Source organism: Daphnia pulex, chromosome 10, assembly GCF_021134715.1.
Source record: "Daphnia pulex isolate KAP4 chromosome 10, ASM2113471v1".
Classification (NCBI taxonomy): domain Eukaryota; kingdom Metazoa; phylum Arthropoda; class Branchiopoda; order Diplostraca; family Daphniidae; genus Daphnia; species Daphnia pulex.
Window position 1 is genome coordinate 6,916,835 of NC_060026.1, and position 19,199 is coordinate 6,936,033.

Genomic DNA, 19,199 nt, shown 5'->3' on the forward strand with positions numbered 1-19,199 from the left:
TTTTGCAGATGAAAAAATTATTACGTGACTGATTGTTCCAAAAAGTGTCGAAAAGTGTGTAGAAACTTCGGCTTTCATGAAAGGGTTGTTAAAGACGGTAAGTCAACAAAAATCAATTAACAATAAAATATTAATCTACTTTTAGCTTTGACGTATATGGGCGGTTGAAGCGATGCATTTACTTGATACATTGTGTTCAGTTTTATAGTCTATTCAAAGAAGCGAAAACAGAATAAAACTTGGCAGTTCCGGAAATTAATTGATGTACCTTGTAATTTATTTGTTAATCTTGCGCTCTAATAGCGCACGTAGGCACGTTTTTTTTTTTTTTGGTACAATTGCTGTAAACCAAGGGGGCCCTCAATGGAGGAAATTAATGGCGAGGTAATATAGATTGTGGATTTTCGCTGATCGATATCTGTTTTCGTTGCCGGATGAAGCAGCACTTGTTTATATCTAGGTTCTCGTGAACTGTAAACATAATATTAGGCCTACATCGCGTACTCGGATGTCATTTTCATATACAGTAAGTCATAACAAAATAAATAGCAAGAGGCTTTCGATACAAACGATGAGCAAGTAGTGAGGGAATCAAAGAAAGAAAAAAAAACGTCTGCCTGGAAATACTTTGAAAAGAAGAGCTGAAAAAGAGCCGAGTATGAAGTTAATAAACGTCGCAACGTCTCAAAGCGGATTGCGAAAGTTCTTTAACTAGAGACGCATACCATTGCTAGACATGTTGATAAACGGTTAAAAATATCTATATTTTTAAAAATATAGATATTTTTAACCGTTCATCATCTTGTATGGATTTTGAGAAAAGATATTTGAAACCCGTAAAATTGTAGCAATTATTAAAATGTTGATGATAACTAATTACGTCATGACTCTTATAAGGATGTTTACTGTTACCTTCATTCTGGTTATTGCTGACACACTTGGTGTATGAAGAGAATGCGTACACAAATTATGTGAAACGCAGACGACTGGCGCTAGCGATGCTCGGCAGCAACAGATTCTTCTTCTTGCGTAAATAAACAACCATATACAACTTCTTGCGTCTTACACCGAGCACAGCTCATCAATGAGCCGAGTCTAACCAAGTCTCTGTGTTTGAAGAGAATGCACACCCATCATACTCCTTAAACTTTTGATTATTCTATAGCTGGCGATGCATCGCAGATACAAAAAGCGCGGCTGTGTTCGAGACGACCCGGCACAAGCTCTCAGCTCTCTCTTATTCCGGCCAACATATATAGCGGAGAGAGAGCCCATTAATCCGCTCAGCACTTCCAGCTCGTATATAGCCCTCGTCTAACGTAAACTGTGAACAAGTTCGATTGCCTGAGACTCTGCTCTCTCTCCCCCTTTCACCGCATGCTGTACCTAAAACTGTTTTTATTCTTCTACTGAAAAATCGCTTTCCCTCAACGACGTATGGCCGTCCCTTTATACACATATACAAAGTCTAAACTTGACGATAAAAGCCACCACCCCCTGTGTTTCGTTAAATAAACTTTGAGCCATATAACGATCAAGTCCCCCGCTGGAACACGCGCGACTTTAAACGTTTTTCAGAAGGTTCTGACGATCTTTTCTAAGATAAAGGCGAATTTTAGTGAGACACAATTGTTTTTCGATCTAGTCAAAGTTGCGCGAAAGTGGGTGCGATTGCTTGTTGACGTAACTGATGATGGATCGAGCGCAGATTGAGTATCTGCAATCTGTTTTTGTAGACGCGCATCATTTTTCGGGATATTGCAACTGCTTCTTCTCATCGTCCAGCGTCAAATAATAACAATTAAAAAACGGAAGAAGGAAACTATACGCGCGCTGGCTGCTGATGTTGACTGCGGTATTTCTCTCGACCATCTATCCGAACAACTGGTGCCGTTGATGAGGCAAAACAAACCACAGAAATAGCCAGAAGGCGAGGGTTTCTCGACGCGCGTCCTCGGTTTATTTGCTGAGCCTGACACCCATCGACGCAGCTACTAAATTCTCCGCAACTCTAACATCACCTAAGTGTAAACAACGGCTCAAAGAATCACGCCTTCTTCGCTTGAGCGGTTTTGTTTCGAACCACCGCCCCAACAATGTGTAGATCCGCATCGCATTGTCCGAATTCCGGACGCGATAAACAAATTGGCAATGGTAGATGTATATATGTGACGATTACAAAATATGTATTGCTTCATAGATTGGTTGCAATAGAGCACTCGTAAACTGGACAAGGACACGGTGGTAAGGCAGAAAAGAATCAAATCTCAAAAACACAAACGGGTAAAAGATTTTTGTTAATTTTTACAATGAACTATATCAAGCCTTTTTAAAGGTTGAAAATCGCGCCGGATGCGAAATTGCTTTGGGAAGAAGAAGGGTATGTGTAGAAGCGGTGCTGCTCTCATCCACACAATTGAGATTTTCCGCAACATCTGAATACTGTTCTACCGGGCTGTTGCACGACATTTCATCTTTTAAAATCATTAAAAAACTATTTAGAATAAAATAACTAACGAAAATTTTTATATAGTTAAAATTTACTTGTGTTGTGTGGCTCTTTATTGTGACGCCATTTCATTCGTCGATTCTGGAACCAAACTTTGACCTAAAACAATGCGGAGAGTTAATTTTTTTAATTGGAAATAAATGTCAAGAGATGTTCGTCAAAATGATCGTTTGTGCGCTAAACCGACCAATGCAACTAAATAATCGATGTTTATAAAATAGTTTTATACTTGAGCATCGGTGAGCTGGAGGGCAGCTGCCAGCTGTCGGCGATCTGGTTTAGTGATGTATTTCTGAAGTTGAAAACGCTTTTCGAGTCCCTTCCGCTGTAAATTGGAGAAGACGGCACGCGACCAAGAGCCTTTTCGCCGACTGTTATTGCCGCTCGTTTGCTGCTGCTGGTCAATCGCCGCTTGTTGCTGGAGTTGTTCTTGTCGACTTTCTCTCACTTGCTTTTCAACAGTGACTTCCTGTCTTTGTCCGACAGATAATCTCTGTCTTTCAGAATCACGAGACCAAACGTGAGTCGGCACCTGACAGAAGAAGATTCCAATGACGCGCTTTGAATTTTTTCGATCGAATAAAACACATTTTTGCTGTCCGTTTGATTAGAATTATAGTAGCTCTGTGATTTTTTAACGCATTATAAACGTAATTCGAAGCTAGATACAAACACGATATGAACTTGAGCTCATTTTCTCAATTGAATTGCCATTCATTGATTTAGTTTTCGATGAAATAATATGACTATATACGTCTTTCTTGGCGATTTCATCTTGGGCTTTTAATAAAATGTTTTCCTTATAATGTAATAAAGACAACACATTCAAAGGGAAACACTAACCTGGGGGAAAACGGTTGAACGATTAGCACCAACTTGATCCCCGAGAATACGATCAATGCCAAACGAAAGTTGATGTTGTTTATCGATAATTCCATTTTTATCCATTGACGAGATGAAATTAGCCACGGCCAGGGAACTCGTTGATGTCGGATGCCAGAAATGATTCACAGCGGCAGCTTCCAAGACGGCGAGATCCAAAATTAATGGCACTGGACGTGTAGTGCTAGATTGTTCGGATATCCATGGCCAGCAAGATGATAAAAGCCGCGCTTGCTGCTGCAGTTGCTGCTGATTTGGAGGTCCTTCGTAGCCATTCAACTTGAGAAGAGTGGACGACCAAGATATGAAATCCATTGCGAGGTTGAAGTTGTCGTTTTCTCGGGCGATTCGATTTGCCACCGGTTATTTGACTCCGGTCGCTGCTGGGAGGCAACTGGTTACTTTCTGCCTGACCCCAACTGCCCGACCCACGTGGATACACCATGGGAGGCATGTTGGCGTTCTGCAACACAGAAGTTTCTTATGTCTCATTGGCCTGGCCGAGTAAGTGTGTACGTTTACATTTCGTAAACAGTCCGCTGCTGCTGCTGCCATTCCAGACGTATGTGGTGCTATGTCAGCAAGGGCGGCCCTGCCTTTTTGTACATAACGATCTCTGAGGAGGGACTCTATATGTCAAATCTCAATGTTACAAAGAATCAGAAAAAGAGAATGGCATTGGAGAATTCAGAGCGGTAAACTACAGTTCATTGCGCAAGAACAATATAAGAAGGGCTACAGTGTTATAGCTTACCGCATCTTGTGTCGATTGTGGTAGAGGGCTTCAACCAAAACCCGCAAAGTATGAACATATCGTATTGTCGTACCAACCGAGAATATAGATTCGGATTTCCGTCCCATTATTAGTGAACTCACAAGCCATCATAGCTTTTCCTATAAAGTCAATTAGACATAATAGCATGGGTTATATGTAAGCATAAAAAAAAAGAAAATGAATTTGATTTAGTGACATCTGATATCAAATAGTTTATTTACAAGGCAAAGTTGAATAGACGGTAGTTGGAAATAATTCAATAAGTAAAATAAACATCTGGACAGAAATAAAAGTGAGATATTTTCCATTTTCGGAAGACGATGGTTAGGAATTCTAGTTTTTCCATCGGGTGCTCTAAATGCGAATGGAACAACAGTGATACATACAATTTATAATGAAATTTTAGCTCACGATAACTCACCGATACTCTTAAAGTGTTATTGATGTAGTCTATTTCTGTTTGATCGTCAATTGAATCTCTGTATTGAAGTAAACTTATTCGGTCCTTGTTGCTGATCAGAACCTACAGTAAAAGAATCATAGTGTTTGTTAATTTAATTTCTGATCTAAAAATAATGATAATACTTACATCAATCACGATGCGATGTCGTTGGTAGCGCTTTGCTAAATGGTATCGTTTGTCAGATGTTTCAGTCAACGGTATTAATTGGTCAAAAAGGTTTGGATTCCCATTCAAATTCGAAGCGATTTCCAGGATTCTTGTAATTGATAGATTTGCAGATATTTTGGGAGCTCCAAACATTCCCTATGAAATAAAAATATTTTTAGAGGAAGATTTGGAAAACAATATAATTAAACATTTTAAATTACTATAAGCAATTTTTTTTACCTTAACGAGAAGAATTTTAATTGGATCCTCATTCATTAAGAGCCTTCCGATAAATGCGTTCCAAATGTATTGTCTTTCCGTTAACCTGAAAGTTTTTTTTAGTCCCACGGGAGAAGCCAACAGGTTTTCAGGAGCATCCCAGTTGTAGCGACAACAGTATTGTAAAGTAGAAAGTAATGAAGATCCAACTAAATTGTCGGCGGAGACAGGTTTACCCACAAATGGCGACGTTTTGTCTTTCTGTTTTTCGGATTGATGGGGTTGAGATCTGCTGACTGCAATAGGATATTGTCTCTCCAGTAACTGGATATGCTCCTTCACAATCTCGGACTCAACTTCAATTTGTTTCAGATTCTTCAATTCATTTTTATTTATATGTTCTAGTGACTGCTGAAGATTTTGGTCCCCTCCTCTAAAGCAACTGTTGTACAAATGAACAGCAGCTTCTTTACTATTTTGCAAGTCAGCACACAGCATTGCTGCTTCTTTAAAAGACTTTTGCTTTTCCAAGATTGCAATGTACTCTCGAGCTGCAACATGTCTTTCTTTAAGAAGAGGAAACAAAACCAACTGATGCAGACTCTTCTGAAGAAAAAGAAGCACTGCACATATGACATCACTATCTCCAAGTCTCAGAGCTTCATCTAGCAGGACTGTCTTGTCACTCAGTTTTTTAAAGCAGCTTAAATCAAAAGACATTCCCAAAAATATGGATCTGACCACATCTTTTGGACTAGAAAGAGTTTCATCCTGCATAATAAAAGAGGGCAAATCAAGAATCAATCAAAAATTGAAGGAAAACAAAAATTGGAGAGAAGAAAACTTACATTTACAGTTGATGAAAGTAGTTTACAAGTTACTTCACACTGTTTACTAGGTTGTCTTGTTGTGAATTTGAAGCTTGAATTGCTGCTAGTACTAAGTGATGACAAAGATTGAGACAGTTTCGTATGAGGTACACTTGTTGGGGATGAATGTTGTGGAATGTTTTGCTTGACCTGCTTAGACAGCTGAGCAGTCTGCAGAGGAGTTGCTCCAAATATGTCATCAGAATGTTCCTAGTAATTTGAGTAATTACTGGTGATTTTAATTTTAAGTCAATCAATATTTATTTTGTTTACGGTTTCTTCGGAATCAAAATCAAATCCTTTTGTGGCTGATGACGACCAGTATTTTTCATCTTCGGGTTTATCCATTTTACATTTGTTTTAGAAAAATGTGAAAAAGCTAAGCATGTGCATTAATCAAATCAAACCTAAAACGAAAACAAGTCAATTGAGACACAATCAGATCTAGCTAACTCATTCAACTCAAACCACAACAAATTTGTTATTTTTATCTGCTTGTTTTCTTTATTTCTCATAGTCTGCATAGCCTGCGGTCATCCCTCTAGTGTTAGATATTGAAAGTTAAATATTAAGTAACTTTTCTAATTATCAGATGGCGCTGCTATCCCATAATAAACGCAGACGTCAGCTCAAGACCAAGTTACCTTGCAAGTTGCAACCTCTGGACTCGAAGTGCTTGAACTTTGAAGTTTGAAGGTACATCGAATTGCTTTATTTCATTGATGGTTTTAGGTTTTCTCCGTGAAGAGTTTGGAGAACATTTTCATTATTCAACTCCAGTTTAACGCCTTTTGCGTTTACCGATAACTTACAATGAAAGCAAGATTTACAAGCATCGATATCGTCGCAGCTATAGCTGAAATCAGCCTAAAGTGGGTTTACAATTTACTGTTACAACTTACACTTTATTCAAGGAATAATGAAAAACATAATAAAAATACAGATTGATTGGAATGCGAGTCAATCAAATTTATGATGTTGACCACAAAACATATTTGATTAGACTTCATCGTTCTGAAGAAAAGGCAATGCTACTCTTTGAATCAGGAATCAGGATTCATACTACTGATTTCCAGTGGCCAAAAAATCCAGCTCCTTCAGGTTTCTCAATGAAGGTATTCAAAAATATTATAAGCAAATTTAACTTATTTTTCAGCAGTTTTCATGTTGTATGCTAGCTAAGAAAACATCTGAACAATAAGAGACTTGAAATGGCATCCCAAGTTGGTCAAGACAGAATCATAAATCTTCAGTTTGGAACAGGAGAAGCTGCATATCATGTTATAATTGAGCTGTATGATAGAGGCAACATTGTGTTGTGTGATTTTGAGTATGTGATTTTGAACATCCTAAGACCACGGACTGAAGGGGAGGATGTAAGGTTTGTTGACCACATAGTTCAACTTTTTAAATTATTCAGTTACTAACATACAATTTTCTATTTCTTTTAAAGATTTCTTGTGAAAGAAAAGTACCCTCTAGAAGGCACTTCTGTAGAAGATTGTATCACCAACACGGAGGTCTTAGAAAATTGGTTGAGTTCAGCAAAAACTGGTGACAATTTAAAGAAAATACTGGTTCCAAAAACAAGTAATTTTTAACCTAATATGCCTGAAAATATCTCTAAAAATTCAATTAAGCCAAACCATAATATTTTTTAAATTAGATTACGGGCCCGCCCTGATTGAACATGTGCTACTAGAATTTGGTTTTCCGCCCAATAGTCGCATTGGAACACAGTTTGATATCACTCGAGATCTTCCTAAATTGCATTTAGCGTTAAAGTCTGCCGATAGCATAATGCAAAATATAGGAAGCATTTCCAAGGTATTTTTTGGCAATCAATCAATGTCCGTAACAAATAGTAAACATTATTTTGTTATTTCAACAGGGAATTGTTGTTCAAAAGCGAGAAAGCAGGCCAACACCTTCAGGAGAAAACCAAGATTTTTTCACTAATCAAGAGTTTCACCCTATGCTATACAAGCAACATGAATCACATCCGTTCATTGAGTTGCCTAGCTTTAATCAAGCAGTTGATGAATTCTTTTCAAAAATGGAAAGCCAAAAGCTGGACCTTAAAGTAGTTCAACAGGTGTGTGCTCTTGTTTTATCAAAGATATCAAAATAGGAGCTTATGATATTAAATAAAATGTGAATTGATTCCAGGAACGAGATGCTATGAAAAAGCTTGCTAATATTCGACAAGACCATGAGAAGCGATTAGCTAATCTCCATCACGTTCAGGAAATAGACGAACAAAAAGCTCGCTTGATAGAGATGAACCAACCTTTAATTGATCACGCTATCCAGGTTGTTCGTTCAGCTTTGGCTAATCAGGTTTCGTGGAAGGAAATCGACGAATTGGTAGAAGAAGCTACTCGTAAAGGCGACCCTGTTGCAAAAATTATAAAGAAATTAAAGTTATCTACAAATCACATCAGTCTCATGTTGAGGTTGGAATTCTTTTTTTCAACGTGTTTTCGACTAACATCTTTATTTTGTGTGTGAAATTATCATAATGCATTTTATAAAGCCACCCATATGAAGAGCAAGATTCTGACTCGGAATCGGACGAATCCTACAAGCCGCAACTAGTAGACATCGACCTAGATTTAACTGCTTTTGTAATATTTGTTTTCAGTTGTTAACCCCTTGCCAAGATATTAAAATTGTTATTATTTTTTAACAGGCAAATGCCCGCAAATACTTTGGCGAGAAGAAAAATGCGTCAAAAAAAGAGCAAAAAACAATTGAATCGTCTCATAAAGGTAAGTGATTCGGTGCTCTTTTCCAGGCAGTAGTGGGGGTAAATAACGTATCATTTATTTTGAATAGCTTTCAAATCAGCAGAGAAAAAAGCTAAACAGACTTTAAAAGAATCTGCAGCCATAGCGACAATCCGAAAAGCCCGCAAAGTTCTTTGGTTTGAAAAATTCTATTGGTTCATCAGCTCGGATAACTACATTGTTGTCGGTGGTCGCGATCGCCAACAAAACGAACTTTTGGTCAAACGTTATTTGAAAGCCGGAGATATTTACGTCCATGCTGACTTGCACGGAGCGTCCAGTGTCATCGTTAAAAACGTTTCAGCATCTAATCGCATTCCACCGCGCACATTGCAAGAAGCCGGATTGATGGCAGTTGGCTACAGGTAGTCAATTATTCGAAGTCTGTCGTCGAATAGCTTAAATGATTTTTACACCCAATTGTTCTAATTCTACATTTCTCAATGCATTATTCAAGTGCTGCATGGGAAGCCAAAGTAATGACTACAGCTTGGTGGGTTGAGAGTTCGCAAGTCAGCAAGACTGCTCCATCAGGAGAATATTTAACAACAGGATCTTTCATGATTAGAGGAAAGAAAAATTTTCTCCCTCCTTTACCTATCGTTCTTGGATTCGGACTTCTTTTTCGGTTGGAAGAAAGCAGTATTGCAAGGTAACAAGCAACTAAAATTGTTCTTGCGTTATGAACTTTTCTTATTTTAAATTCGTTAAAAGGCACTTGAATGATCGGAAGCCTAAAGCACTGGATGATGAATCACCTATTTTGGACACCGAAACCGTGGATGAGCCTGTTTCGTGTTCAAGTGACTCTGAAAGTGATGGAGATGAAAAAAATGATTATGCTAAATGTAAAAAAATTAGAAAAATTCATATATATTTGTGAATGTGACTTAATTTTATGTTACAGCGATAGAAAATGCCCGTGCTTTGCTTAGCTTATCTCGTGTTACCGACAACGCAGAAGTGGCCTTCCCCGATACTGTTGTAGATATGAGCACATCATCAGGAAACCGTAACAAAATTAAAGCTCTGAACGAAGATGAATCGTACACCATAATTGGAGATGTACTGACCATAAACAAAACTCAAAGAGATGGCAAAAAAGTAGAAGTAAAAGAGGAACCAATCAAGTCAAACCAGTCGTCTAAGAAAATGACAGAGTCGATTACTCAAGAAACGGAAGGTGAGAAAAATCAACAACCGACTTCGAAGCGGGGACAAAAAGGAAAAATGAAGAAAATAAAAGAAAAGTACAAGGATCAGGATGAAGATGAAAGACAACTCAAGATGGAGCTTTTACAGGTATTTCTATAATTAACTTTTTTTTTTCAAAAAGAAATCTTTCTTATGTATTTAAAAAATGTTAGTCCGCTGGTCCCGCTAGAGACAAAGGAAAGAACAAGAACAAGAAAAAAGGAAAGAATACTGAAACGAAGAAAGTTGTCTTCTCAAAGACAACCGTCCCAGGATTGAAAAAAGAAGAAATCCTCGTAGAGACAGAGGCAGTTCCAGTAAAAAGTGATGAGACGCCAGCCACTCAACAGCCAGCAACGGATCGGCAGTTGGCAACAGAACAGATCGTACTACTAATATTACTTTTATAAAGCATAACAATGGAATTCAATTAATTATTACTTAAGGAGGAAAATGCTGAAGGAGACGGCATAGATGAGGATGTTGATCAGCCCGTTATCACAGACACTGATATTTTGAACGCAATGACAGGAATTCCTCAACTTGAAGATGAATTACTTTATGTCATCCCGGTTGTAGCACCGTATTCTACTTTGATGCCCTACAAGTATTGATAGCAGAAGAATTACCATTATAATTTTTTATTTTCTAACAATATCTGTTTGCCCTTCAAAGATATAAGGTAAAAATCCTACCAGGACAAACTAAAAGAGGAAAGGCATCCAAGACGGCAATGTCGGTTTTCTTATCGGATAAAACTGCGACCAACAGGGAAAGGGATCTTATTAAGAGCTTGAAAGATCAAGATGTTGGACGTAATTTCCCTGGGCGAGTCAAGTTAGCTATACCCCAGTCTCTGAAGCCAAAAAAATAATTGTTACGACGCGAAATTTACTTTTCAAAAAGAATACACATTTTTGTCATTTTGATCGAATTTGTATTTCAAAGAAATAAATCGCCTGTCGGAATGGAAAAGAAATTTTTTTTTTAAATTGTTTTACAGATTTTTCAAGCGTAATAGTCTGGGAGCTGGGCGACCAAAAAATGTTTTTTCTTTAGCAAAAGGTTTGAAGCTAAAATATGGTTAGGGGGGGTATGACACACACGAAAAGCCAAGTCTGTCGACTGGCGGCCGGGGCGTTCAAGCGTGACGCGATCCCGAAGTCGGCGGGAACCGTAAAAAAATCAACTTTGTTTAGCAAGCCCAAATTTTCCCTAGAAAGCAAGTTAACATTATGTTGATCAATAATCCCGCAAGACAGACGTCAAATTACGGGACTATAATACCAACAGACCATCTTAAAAATTAATAAAACCGTAAATTTTTTCATTTTAGTTTAGAAAATCCAATTTTTACATTAAAAAATAGAGCAACATTTGATTTATAATAATCCCGGTAGACAGACGTCGATATCTGAGCCCTTGGGGGCACCAGACGTCGGTGTGTAACGGTTTTTCACGAACTTTCAGTCGTTATTTGATACCGGCAACGCTGTTTCGGATACCGGCAATGCTGTATCAAAGGCGCTTATTTTTAAATAGCTTGCGTTTCTGGAGGATAATAATGACTAGAAATTCATTAAAACTGGTTGTTTAACGCTTACAAATTAGTTGAGTTATTGGATTACATGTTTAATTAATAATTAGCTGCTAAGGCAGCATAAAAACGATATGGTGGCAGCATTTTTCACGTCCAACGACGGACCGATATCCTCACTTCGCCGACCGAAATGATCTTTATTATAAATTATTCTTATCGGGAGGGAATCTTATCGATACATAATTAGCGACATCACCAGTCGACCCTCAGAATAACGTTCCTCTTAGGCGGTGTTTCAATAGTCTGGAAATAAAAGATTGATCGCCATAGTTGTCGTGAACGATGCTGGTGAAAGTTGCTGCCGGCATATATAACTCGCGCATCCGAGGAGTTTCATCGTGTGTGGCATCAATCAGATTTTCAATAAATTCTCCAGTACGTCTACACAATGGCAAACAACAGCAACCGACCAGCTTCATTGAAAACAATAAGCGAAAAAAATACACGACATCCAGATAGTCGCTGGGAATAAATATCTAAAGAATTAATAGAAGGGAAACGTCTTTTTTGTTTTCAGTAGATATATATCCCGACCGGATCTCTGCTATTTGACTGTTATATTAGGGCCGTGCTCCTTTTGTCTGTCTGTTTTTTTTTTCTATTCTTAAAGCTCAAAAAATAGGAAAGAGGAGGACTACATGCTGGTCCATGGGTTAGTTGGCAATGGCCAATTTGTTACCTTCCCATTGGAAGGCAACAAGGAAGGAGGGACAAGCGGACCGGCAGTGTGGTACTAAACGAGTTGACGTGTCGTCGCTCCTAACCGTCAATTTTGCGAGTGGCGTGTGATCAAATCAGACACACCCTTTCATAACAATAGTCGAAACGGGCGCCAAAGGTCGCAAACGGCTTCTTTTGTTGCAGGTTGCAGCATCCATCTAATAACAATAATCCAACCAGCAACACTGCTGGCTGACTGGCTCTTCTTCTTATTATTGCGCAAGGTATTACTACCAGACACATCGACAATGGATAGGGAAAAAGAGATGAGATAGATCGACCGATTAAAAAAAAATGAAATTGTATTTTCTTGGCTGGCCCCCGAGAAAATTGAAACAGGTCGAATTGGCCGATGACTCTGAAGGTAATCGTATCTGAAAGGAATTCTTCTCGGCGGAATTTCCTGTTCAGCCTTTCATTCTCGTTATTGTGTTGAATCTTTTTCTTTTTATTTCTAGTCGTCTGATGGGCTTCGATCTCATGTTCGCTCAGCGCCAAAAAGCCCGCGATATAAATGTCCTGCAACTTGTTGTTGCTATTGCGCTTAGTCCAGTCGACGACGAGCACAACGGCTGCTGGTGGGTCGTTTCTGGCGGCGGCCGGGACTTGGTTTAATACGATCCCGTTCCCGCCGCCGCCGCTGATGACGCCTCACACTATCCCAGATGGCTAACAGTCCCATCGTCATCGTCACAATGGCCGTGACAAGAAATGACAACATTTTCTTTAAAAAAAACGGCGGGTTGAATGAAAATAAAAAACCAACAAAGAAAAAGAAAAGCACACAGAAACACAAACGCACGCACGGCAGACACAAATACGAGCGCAGATCTTCTCCTTTTTCTCGTGTGTTAGATACGTGTCGATTGGCACGGAACGGGTCACAGTCGTCGTCTCTCGGATACTGCCGGATGTGGGGCTAGACAATTCTAGCAACTGCCAGAACTTTAGAGCTAGGCGAGATGGGGCAAGCAGCAGCATACTAACTGTCCTCTCTGACCAATGCGCATCTGTTCCACGGCATCAGATGGGCTTTTTTCTTTCTTCGCTTCCGCCGTTCAGAACGCAAACCAAAAATTCCGGCGTGAAAGAAAAAGAAACTGGAAACGCAACATCAGCACTGACGCCGTGAAAAATGCTGCCACCATATCGTTTTTATGCTGCCTTAGCAGCTAATTATTAATTAAACATGTAATCCAATAACTCAACTAATTTGTAAGCGTTAAACAACCAGTTTTAATGAATTTCTGGTCATTATTATCCTCCAGAAACGCAAGCTATTTAAAAATAAGCGCCTTTGATACAGCATTGCCGGTATCCGAAACAGCGTTGCCGGTATCAAATAACGACTGAAAGTTCGTGAAAAACCGTTACACACCGACGTCTGGTGCCCTCAAGGGCTCAGATATCGACGTCTGTCTACCGGGATTATTATAAATCAAATGTTGCTCTATTTTTTAATGTAAAAATTGGATTTTCTAAACTAAAATGAAAAAATTTACGGTTTTATTAATTTTTAAGATGGTCTGTTGGTATTATAGTCCTGTAATTTGACGTCTGTCTTGCGGGATTATTGATCAACATAATGTTAACTTGCTTTCTAGGGAAAATTTGGGCTTGCTAAACAAAGTGTATTTTTTTACGGTTCCCGCCGACTTCGGGATCGCGTCACGCCCCGGCCGCCAGTCGACAGACTTGGCTTTTCGTGTGTGTCATACCCCCCCTAACCATATTTTAGCTTCAAACCTTTTGCTAAAGAAAAAACATTTTTTGGTCACCCAGCTCCCAGACTATAACTACAGCTGAACTTATTCTCCATATTTCATTGTGATTCTTTTAGTATAAGGGACGCGTAATCTTTGGCGGAGCAGCGGAAGCCGTTTGCAGAGTTAAAAAAAAATTGAAAAGCAGAGAAATAAAAAAGTAGAGCATTTCCAAATAGAAATTCATCTTCATTCATCTTCTTTTATGAAAATTGAAAAAAAAAAAATTCATATCCAATAAACTGTTCTTTTTGGGTTTTATAAAAAATGCGTCTTCCCTTTCTTTTTGTGCGTCTAAATATTTAACACGCTGTACGCTGGATTAGAGGCTAATAAGGTTTTGAGCAAACTAATACAAAACACAGAAAATTTGCCACCGATGTTTCGAATGATTTTCACTATTTCGTGTTTAGAAATCCAAGTCTACTATCGGTTCTGATGTATGCAACATTCAGCCAGTAGGATTTTATCAAATCAGCACCTTATTTTCCCACAATAATCTGCAACGAAATTCAAATTCATTAATATTAAACCTGGAATACAAGTTACATAAGTCTGGACTTCGAAAATGAATTTTTGGATCCTGTTATTTAGTCAAATATATCTTATCTGAATATTAAACAAACATATGAATATCAAACACATCTTATCTGAAACAAGTCTCCTTTTGTCTATCTGTACTTATAGATGCTTACGTTCTCTCAGCGTACTATCTCTCAGCTTATCGTTCCTATCCCATCATTGCATTTTACAGCACTGCTGTACTCCGGAATTCCGTTGCCGCCGTTTATAACGCATCAGTATCGCAGGTGTCATCTTTCTCTGTAATACAAAGTGAAATTTGACATTCATTTACCACATCACTCCTTCTCCAGGATTCTGAGGCCATTAGTTTTCCCATCGAAGCAACCTTAAGGGTTCATTAAAAAATCAATTATTAATCAATTATCAAGAAATCATTTCAAGATTACGGGAAGACGAAACGACGAACCAAAAAGTAGAGTTTTTTTGGGTCTCATGTTATTAGCGGCGTCGCCGTATTGAAAAGCTGCAAACAAAGTTGTTACTTTTTAACTGTGATTTCGTTTTGAGAATTCTTGTTATTCAAAATGTTTGGTGAGTAGACGTAATATTTAATTTTACTAATAATTTAAATTTGAATTAATAAAGTTTTTCATATTATTGTCACCAGTTTTGATAATAGCTACGTAAATTACGTCATAATGACATCAGAGATGATGGGTACCCCGAAGATGATTGTGCCGTTCGAGTGGATTCTGGAGAACGTCGATGAAAAACCGACCACAATTGCGTCGAAAATGATTTTGTTTCGGGGAGAAAAAGTGTTCCGCGTAGGTTTCAAGAACCTCGCCAAATCACCCGTTTTGTTTTTCATGGCAATTAATCTCAGCCATATCGGAATGAAAGTAGAAGACGTAAAGTACGGAATTCAAGGTAGTGGTAGTAGTAGTAGCATTGGTCCAACAACGATGAAGGAAATGAAGAAAGAAGATATCGGCGAAGAAGGAAGTCTACAGCTATTCACCATTAAACTGGAAGAGAAGGTCCTTGGAAACTGTACGTTTGTGTTTCGAATTTGCATCAAAGGAACTGATCCCGGCTATTCCTATAAACTGTGTGATCGACTTGCCAAGGATGAATTATGGGCTGCTGCTCTGACAAGTCAACAGAATCTGGAGGACGATGACCTAATCGTGAAAGACAAGACATTTTTCGTTCATAAAGCCGTCCTTGCTGCCCGCAGTCAAGTGTTTACAGACGAATTTGAGAAAATACAATTGGTAAGAGGCGGTTCTTATCGGATCCAAATAGATAACGTGGAACCTAAAACTGTGGAGAAATTCCTGCACTTCATTTACACGGGCGAGTCGAAAGGAACATTAGCGGATGAAGAGTTACTTAAGTTAGCTATTAGATACGGACTGGCAACACTGACGATTTTATGCCAAGATTGCCCTGAAAAAAATTGATGTCGTGCAAATGGGTAACTTCATGAAACATCTCAACAGCAATGACGAAGGACTTTCTTCTTCTAAAATCATGTAATATTATATTACCGTTTTATATACCAGAAAGCTACAATTTGCTAATTTTATTTGTTAAATTTTCCCTCTATTTAGTCCGGAAAAAGATACGGAAATATTTTTTGATCGAACGACGCCTACCTTTCGATGCACTTCGCAATTATTATCAACTTATAATACCGGACAATCAAAATGTGTGATGCAATATCAAAATGAAAATATTTTTATCGCTTACTTAACTGGGAAAAGAGCTTTAATCACTAGGCCTTACCACACCCCCTCACTACAACATCGCAACGATATTATTAGTAAACCTGTGATTCATTTATCATACGCTAAGCATCGGCTAAGCAACTTCGGCTTGAAAATAGAAGATGCTCATTGCAACGTACAGGGCAACGACCAATGGTTAAAAATGGAATCGAAAAGTTTTCAGAAAAACATACAACTGATACACTTCAACGTACAATCAGGGTCGAATTTTGATTGTAGAGAACAACATGAACGTCCAGTCAATTTCGACATCAAAGTCGTTAGCACGATCGGCAATTATTATTATGAAATTATGGATAACGCTTGGTCGACAGATTTTTGGGCTGCCGCTACAAACCAGAAGTTGACTGATGTCGAAATCTTTGTTGGAACTGTTAAAGTGATGGAAGCTCACCGAGTTATCCTATGCGCTCGCAGTCCTGTCTTAAAAGCAACTTTATTGAGCCAGATCACTAACACAAAGAAATCCATCGTCACATTTGGGGCGGAATTTGATGTTAAAATTGTGAAACATTTTTTGAATTTCCTTTACACCGGCTCTTTGAAGACGAGTGCCAGCGGCCAACAACTTAGTAAAATGGCCACAATGTACGAAGTGGAGACTTTGAAAAATGTGTGCCAGCAGCTAATTAACGCCAACCCACCGGATGCAGAAGAACTGACCAACTTTCTTCTTCAGTTATAATCGCCGAGGTTAATTGAGTTGCCCGAGCTGCTATATTTCTTTTATTGAATATTCTACAATTTAGTGTATCTTGATTTAGCTGAAATATAGAAATGTAATGTCTTCTTTTGACTTTAGTTTTCGTACATGTTTTTGCAGGGTTTTGGATATCAAGGTCACGAAATAACCGTAGAAAGTCAGTTTAAATAAACATTTATGATCCAAATTGAACTACCGTCTTATACAGAATACTGAAAAAGAGATTTTATGCTGTTCTAATATTTTATGTAACGCAGCTACATCCAGCACTTTACGGACAGCAGAAGATGACCTGACGTAATGCATCCACTCTTCTATGATTAATTTGCACATCATATAGGGAAATTCAAATCACAGATGCGTATAGCCGGACAAAACGGGTACATCAATTATTGTCGGCTCATCATCCACCGGCAGTTGTTTATAAATCCACATCTATTATCGGTTCTGTTCTATTCGGTTCTATTATCGCAACTGTAATAAGCGTGCTCTAACCTTCATTTGAGTTTTTCGTCTGAATACACGTTTTTTAAAGCCTGTTATTTGTACGCATTTCCCCTTAAATTCAATTAGGCCTAGTACTAAAGTATTACAGGTATAAAGTAACTATCACCCTTTTGTTCTCGAAGTGTTGCGTTTCACTGATTAAAGTTTAATTTTTAAATCGATTCGAAAATGTCGTTTGAGAGTTCTATTTCTCTGAGAGGGCCGCTGTTCTGAAACTAAGCTCTGAAGCTAAACTATTTTTGCCCACGTAGGGGGAGGGGAAGGGAAACGAAAAAAACGGGAAGAAACTGACGGATGAATATAACAATTGTAAATACCACAAAAGTCAATACAGCAACAAAACTTTAGTTCTGTGTCTGAACTGTTCTGCTTATTACCAAATCACTCACTCCCAACATGTGGCGCAATAAGCGCTTTCAGCGAGAGCTGATTCCGCTTTGAATTGATACCCTTTTTTCCGAAATTATTGGAGTTTTATTTAATTTATTAGTTTAAATATGATTGAATAATGTGGTTAAAATAGCAAAGTTTAATATTATTGCCAATTAATCCAGTTTTATTCAAGGAATATTTTTAAAACTGAGAAAAAAGTGTTGTCTTAGGATGATGCGTAACTTCCGTTGGGACTCGCAGGCTATATAAGGGAGTCGCTAAATACAGTGACCCAAACCATATTCTCTCGTATACATTCACGAAACCATGAATTCTACGATTGAAAAGCCTTTGTCCCCAAAAATGGGATTTGGATTCCGCGGCTTTGGTGGCACTTCAATCACGGCCGTGATTTCCAAACATGAGATCGCCCAACCAATAGCGGCTGTGAATCAAATCAATCACCCGAAAGAGTTTAATATCTCTACCAAAGTGTCGACGGGTAAGAGTAATGTTATCCAACCTCTCCCGGGAACGAAAAAGAACCTGGAAGATTTGAAACCAAACCCTTTCCGGGCCAAACCAGTTCCCTTAAATCATTACAAAGAGCCCTTCCGGCCGGAGTTGCCTAGCCAAAAAGGCCGCCAGAGTGCTGCAAAGGAAGAAACCAATCCCGGATTAGTCAGTCGTATTTTGCACTCGATAGTTGACCCGATTCTCAAGCCGAACAAACCGGAAGATGAGGGAATGACTGTAGAACCTGCTAAGGAAGAAGTGAACAGCACTGAGAGTGACCTGACAGTTTCAGAAACGGCTGAACCACCAGCTACTATAACGGAACCAGAAGTGAAAGGTGTTGATGAACAGCCAAAAGGAGAGTCCGATGGCGTCGAGGATTCTGATGAGCCCGATGTCACCTCTACCATAGTCTCAATATTACAATCCTACCAGGAACCGGATGTGATCACGCCTATGCAGACTTTAAACGAGCCTTATGCTTTTCCAAATAGCAGATCTAACACAGTCGACATTCCAGATGAAGTTGAAAAAGGCGAGCAGCAGTCGGGGATGAATTTACAGGAAGAAAGTGACATAGTGGATGGCGTTTCTTCGTCAGACTACCTGAAAGCGTATCTTGGAATGATGGAAATGGTGAAACCCCGACGTAAACCAAACGTGATTGGAGAAACCAAAAAGCAGAGGGAGAAGGAAGCAGGGACACTCCCTGCTGTAAATAAAACCCCTGGATTTGGGTCCAAAGCGGAACGAATAAGGAAAGCTCAAGAAAAAAAGAAGTTGAAACTGGAGAAACCGAACGCTGTTGAGAATCCCGTTTAGAAGTTACCGGAAACCGAAAGAGAAAGTGGCC

General features: G+C 38.8%; 4 protein-coding genes across 5 annotated transcripts; 2 read left to right on the top strand and 2 right to left on the bottom strand.

Annotated features, from left to right (window-relative positions):
- Window positions 1–2,167: 2,167 nt before the first annotated feature.
- LOC124206166 (homeobox protein Hox-A11a-like) lies at window positions 2,168–4,251 on the bottom strand. Its single transcript, XM_046603848.1, has 4 exons — window positions 3,353–4,251; window positions 2,739–3,041; window positions 2,545–2,608; window positions 2,168–2,474 (listed from the first exon to the last, which is right to left on the bottom strand). The coding sequence occupies exons 1-4, from the start codon at window positions 3,704–3,706 to the stop codon at window positions 2,320–2,322; spliced, it is 876 nt and encodes a 291-aa protein (XP_046459804.1). The 5' UTR covers window positions 3,707–4,251; the 3' UTR covers window positions 2,168–2,319.
- A 112-nt stretch (window positions 4,252–4,363) lies between these two features.
- Window positions 4,364–6,378, bottom strand: LOC124206165 (spermatogenesis-defective protein 39 homolog). Its single transcript, XM_046603847.1, has 6 exons — window positions 6,138–6,378; window positions 5,844–6,074; window positions 5,017–5,766; window positions 4,756–4,932; window positions 4,588–4,689; window positions 4,364–4,520 (listed from the first exon to the last, which is right to left on the bottom strand). The coding sequence occupies exons 1-6, from the start codon at window positions 6,210–6,212 to the stop codon at window positions 4,500–4,502; spliced, it is 1,356 nt and encodes a 451-aa protein (XP_046459803.1). The 5' UTR covers window positions 6,213–6,378; the 3' UTR covers window positions 4,364–4,499.
- Window positions 6,379–6,467: 89 nt separating this feature from the next.
- Window positions 6,468–10,776, top strand: LOC124206167 (nuclear export mediator factor NEMF-like). 2 transcript variants are annotated; one of them, XM_046603849.1, is made up of 16 exons: window positions 6,468–6,736; window positions 6,808–6,979; window positions 7,043–7,245; window positions 7,318–7,454; window positions 7,531–7,691; window positions 7,756–7,959; window positions 8,034–8,320; window positions 8,401–8,491; window positions 8,557–8,635; window positions 8,703–9,018; window positions 9,111–9,305; window positions 9,368–9,501; window positions 9,561–9,955; window positions 10,021–10,237; window positions 10,292–10,454; window positions 10,523–10,776. In XM_046603849.1, the coding sequence occupies exons 1-16, from the start codon at window positions 6,678–6,680 to the stop codon at window positions 10,719–10,721; spliced, it is 3,012 nt and encodes a 1,003-aa protein (XP_046459805.1). In that variant the 5' UTR covers window positions 6,468–6,677; the 3' UTR covers window positions 10,722–10,776. The 2 variants fall into 2 exon arrangements, with proteins under 2 accessions (XP_046459805.1, XP_046459806.1); XM_046603850.1 differs by having other exon boundaries at window positions 6,489–6,736; window positions 10,021–10,233; window positions 10,294–10,454.
- A 3,916-nt stretch (window positions 10,777–14,692) lies between these two features.
- LOC124206168 lies at window positions 14,693–17,044 on the top strand. The gene is made up of 3 exons (XM_046603851.1): window positions 14,693–15,046; window positions 15,123–15,993; window positions 16,072–17,044. The coding sequence occupies exons 2-3, from the start codon at window positions 15,932–15,934 to the stop codon at window positions 16,931–16,933; spliced, it is 924 nt and encodes a 307-aa protein (XP_046459807.1). The 5' UTR covers window positions 14,693–15,046; window positions 15,123–15,931; the 3' UTR covers window positions 16,934–17,044.
- Window positions 17,045–19,199: the final 2,155 nt, after the last annotated feature.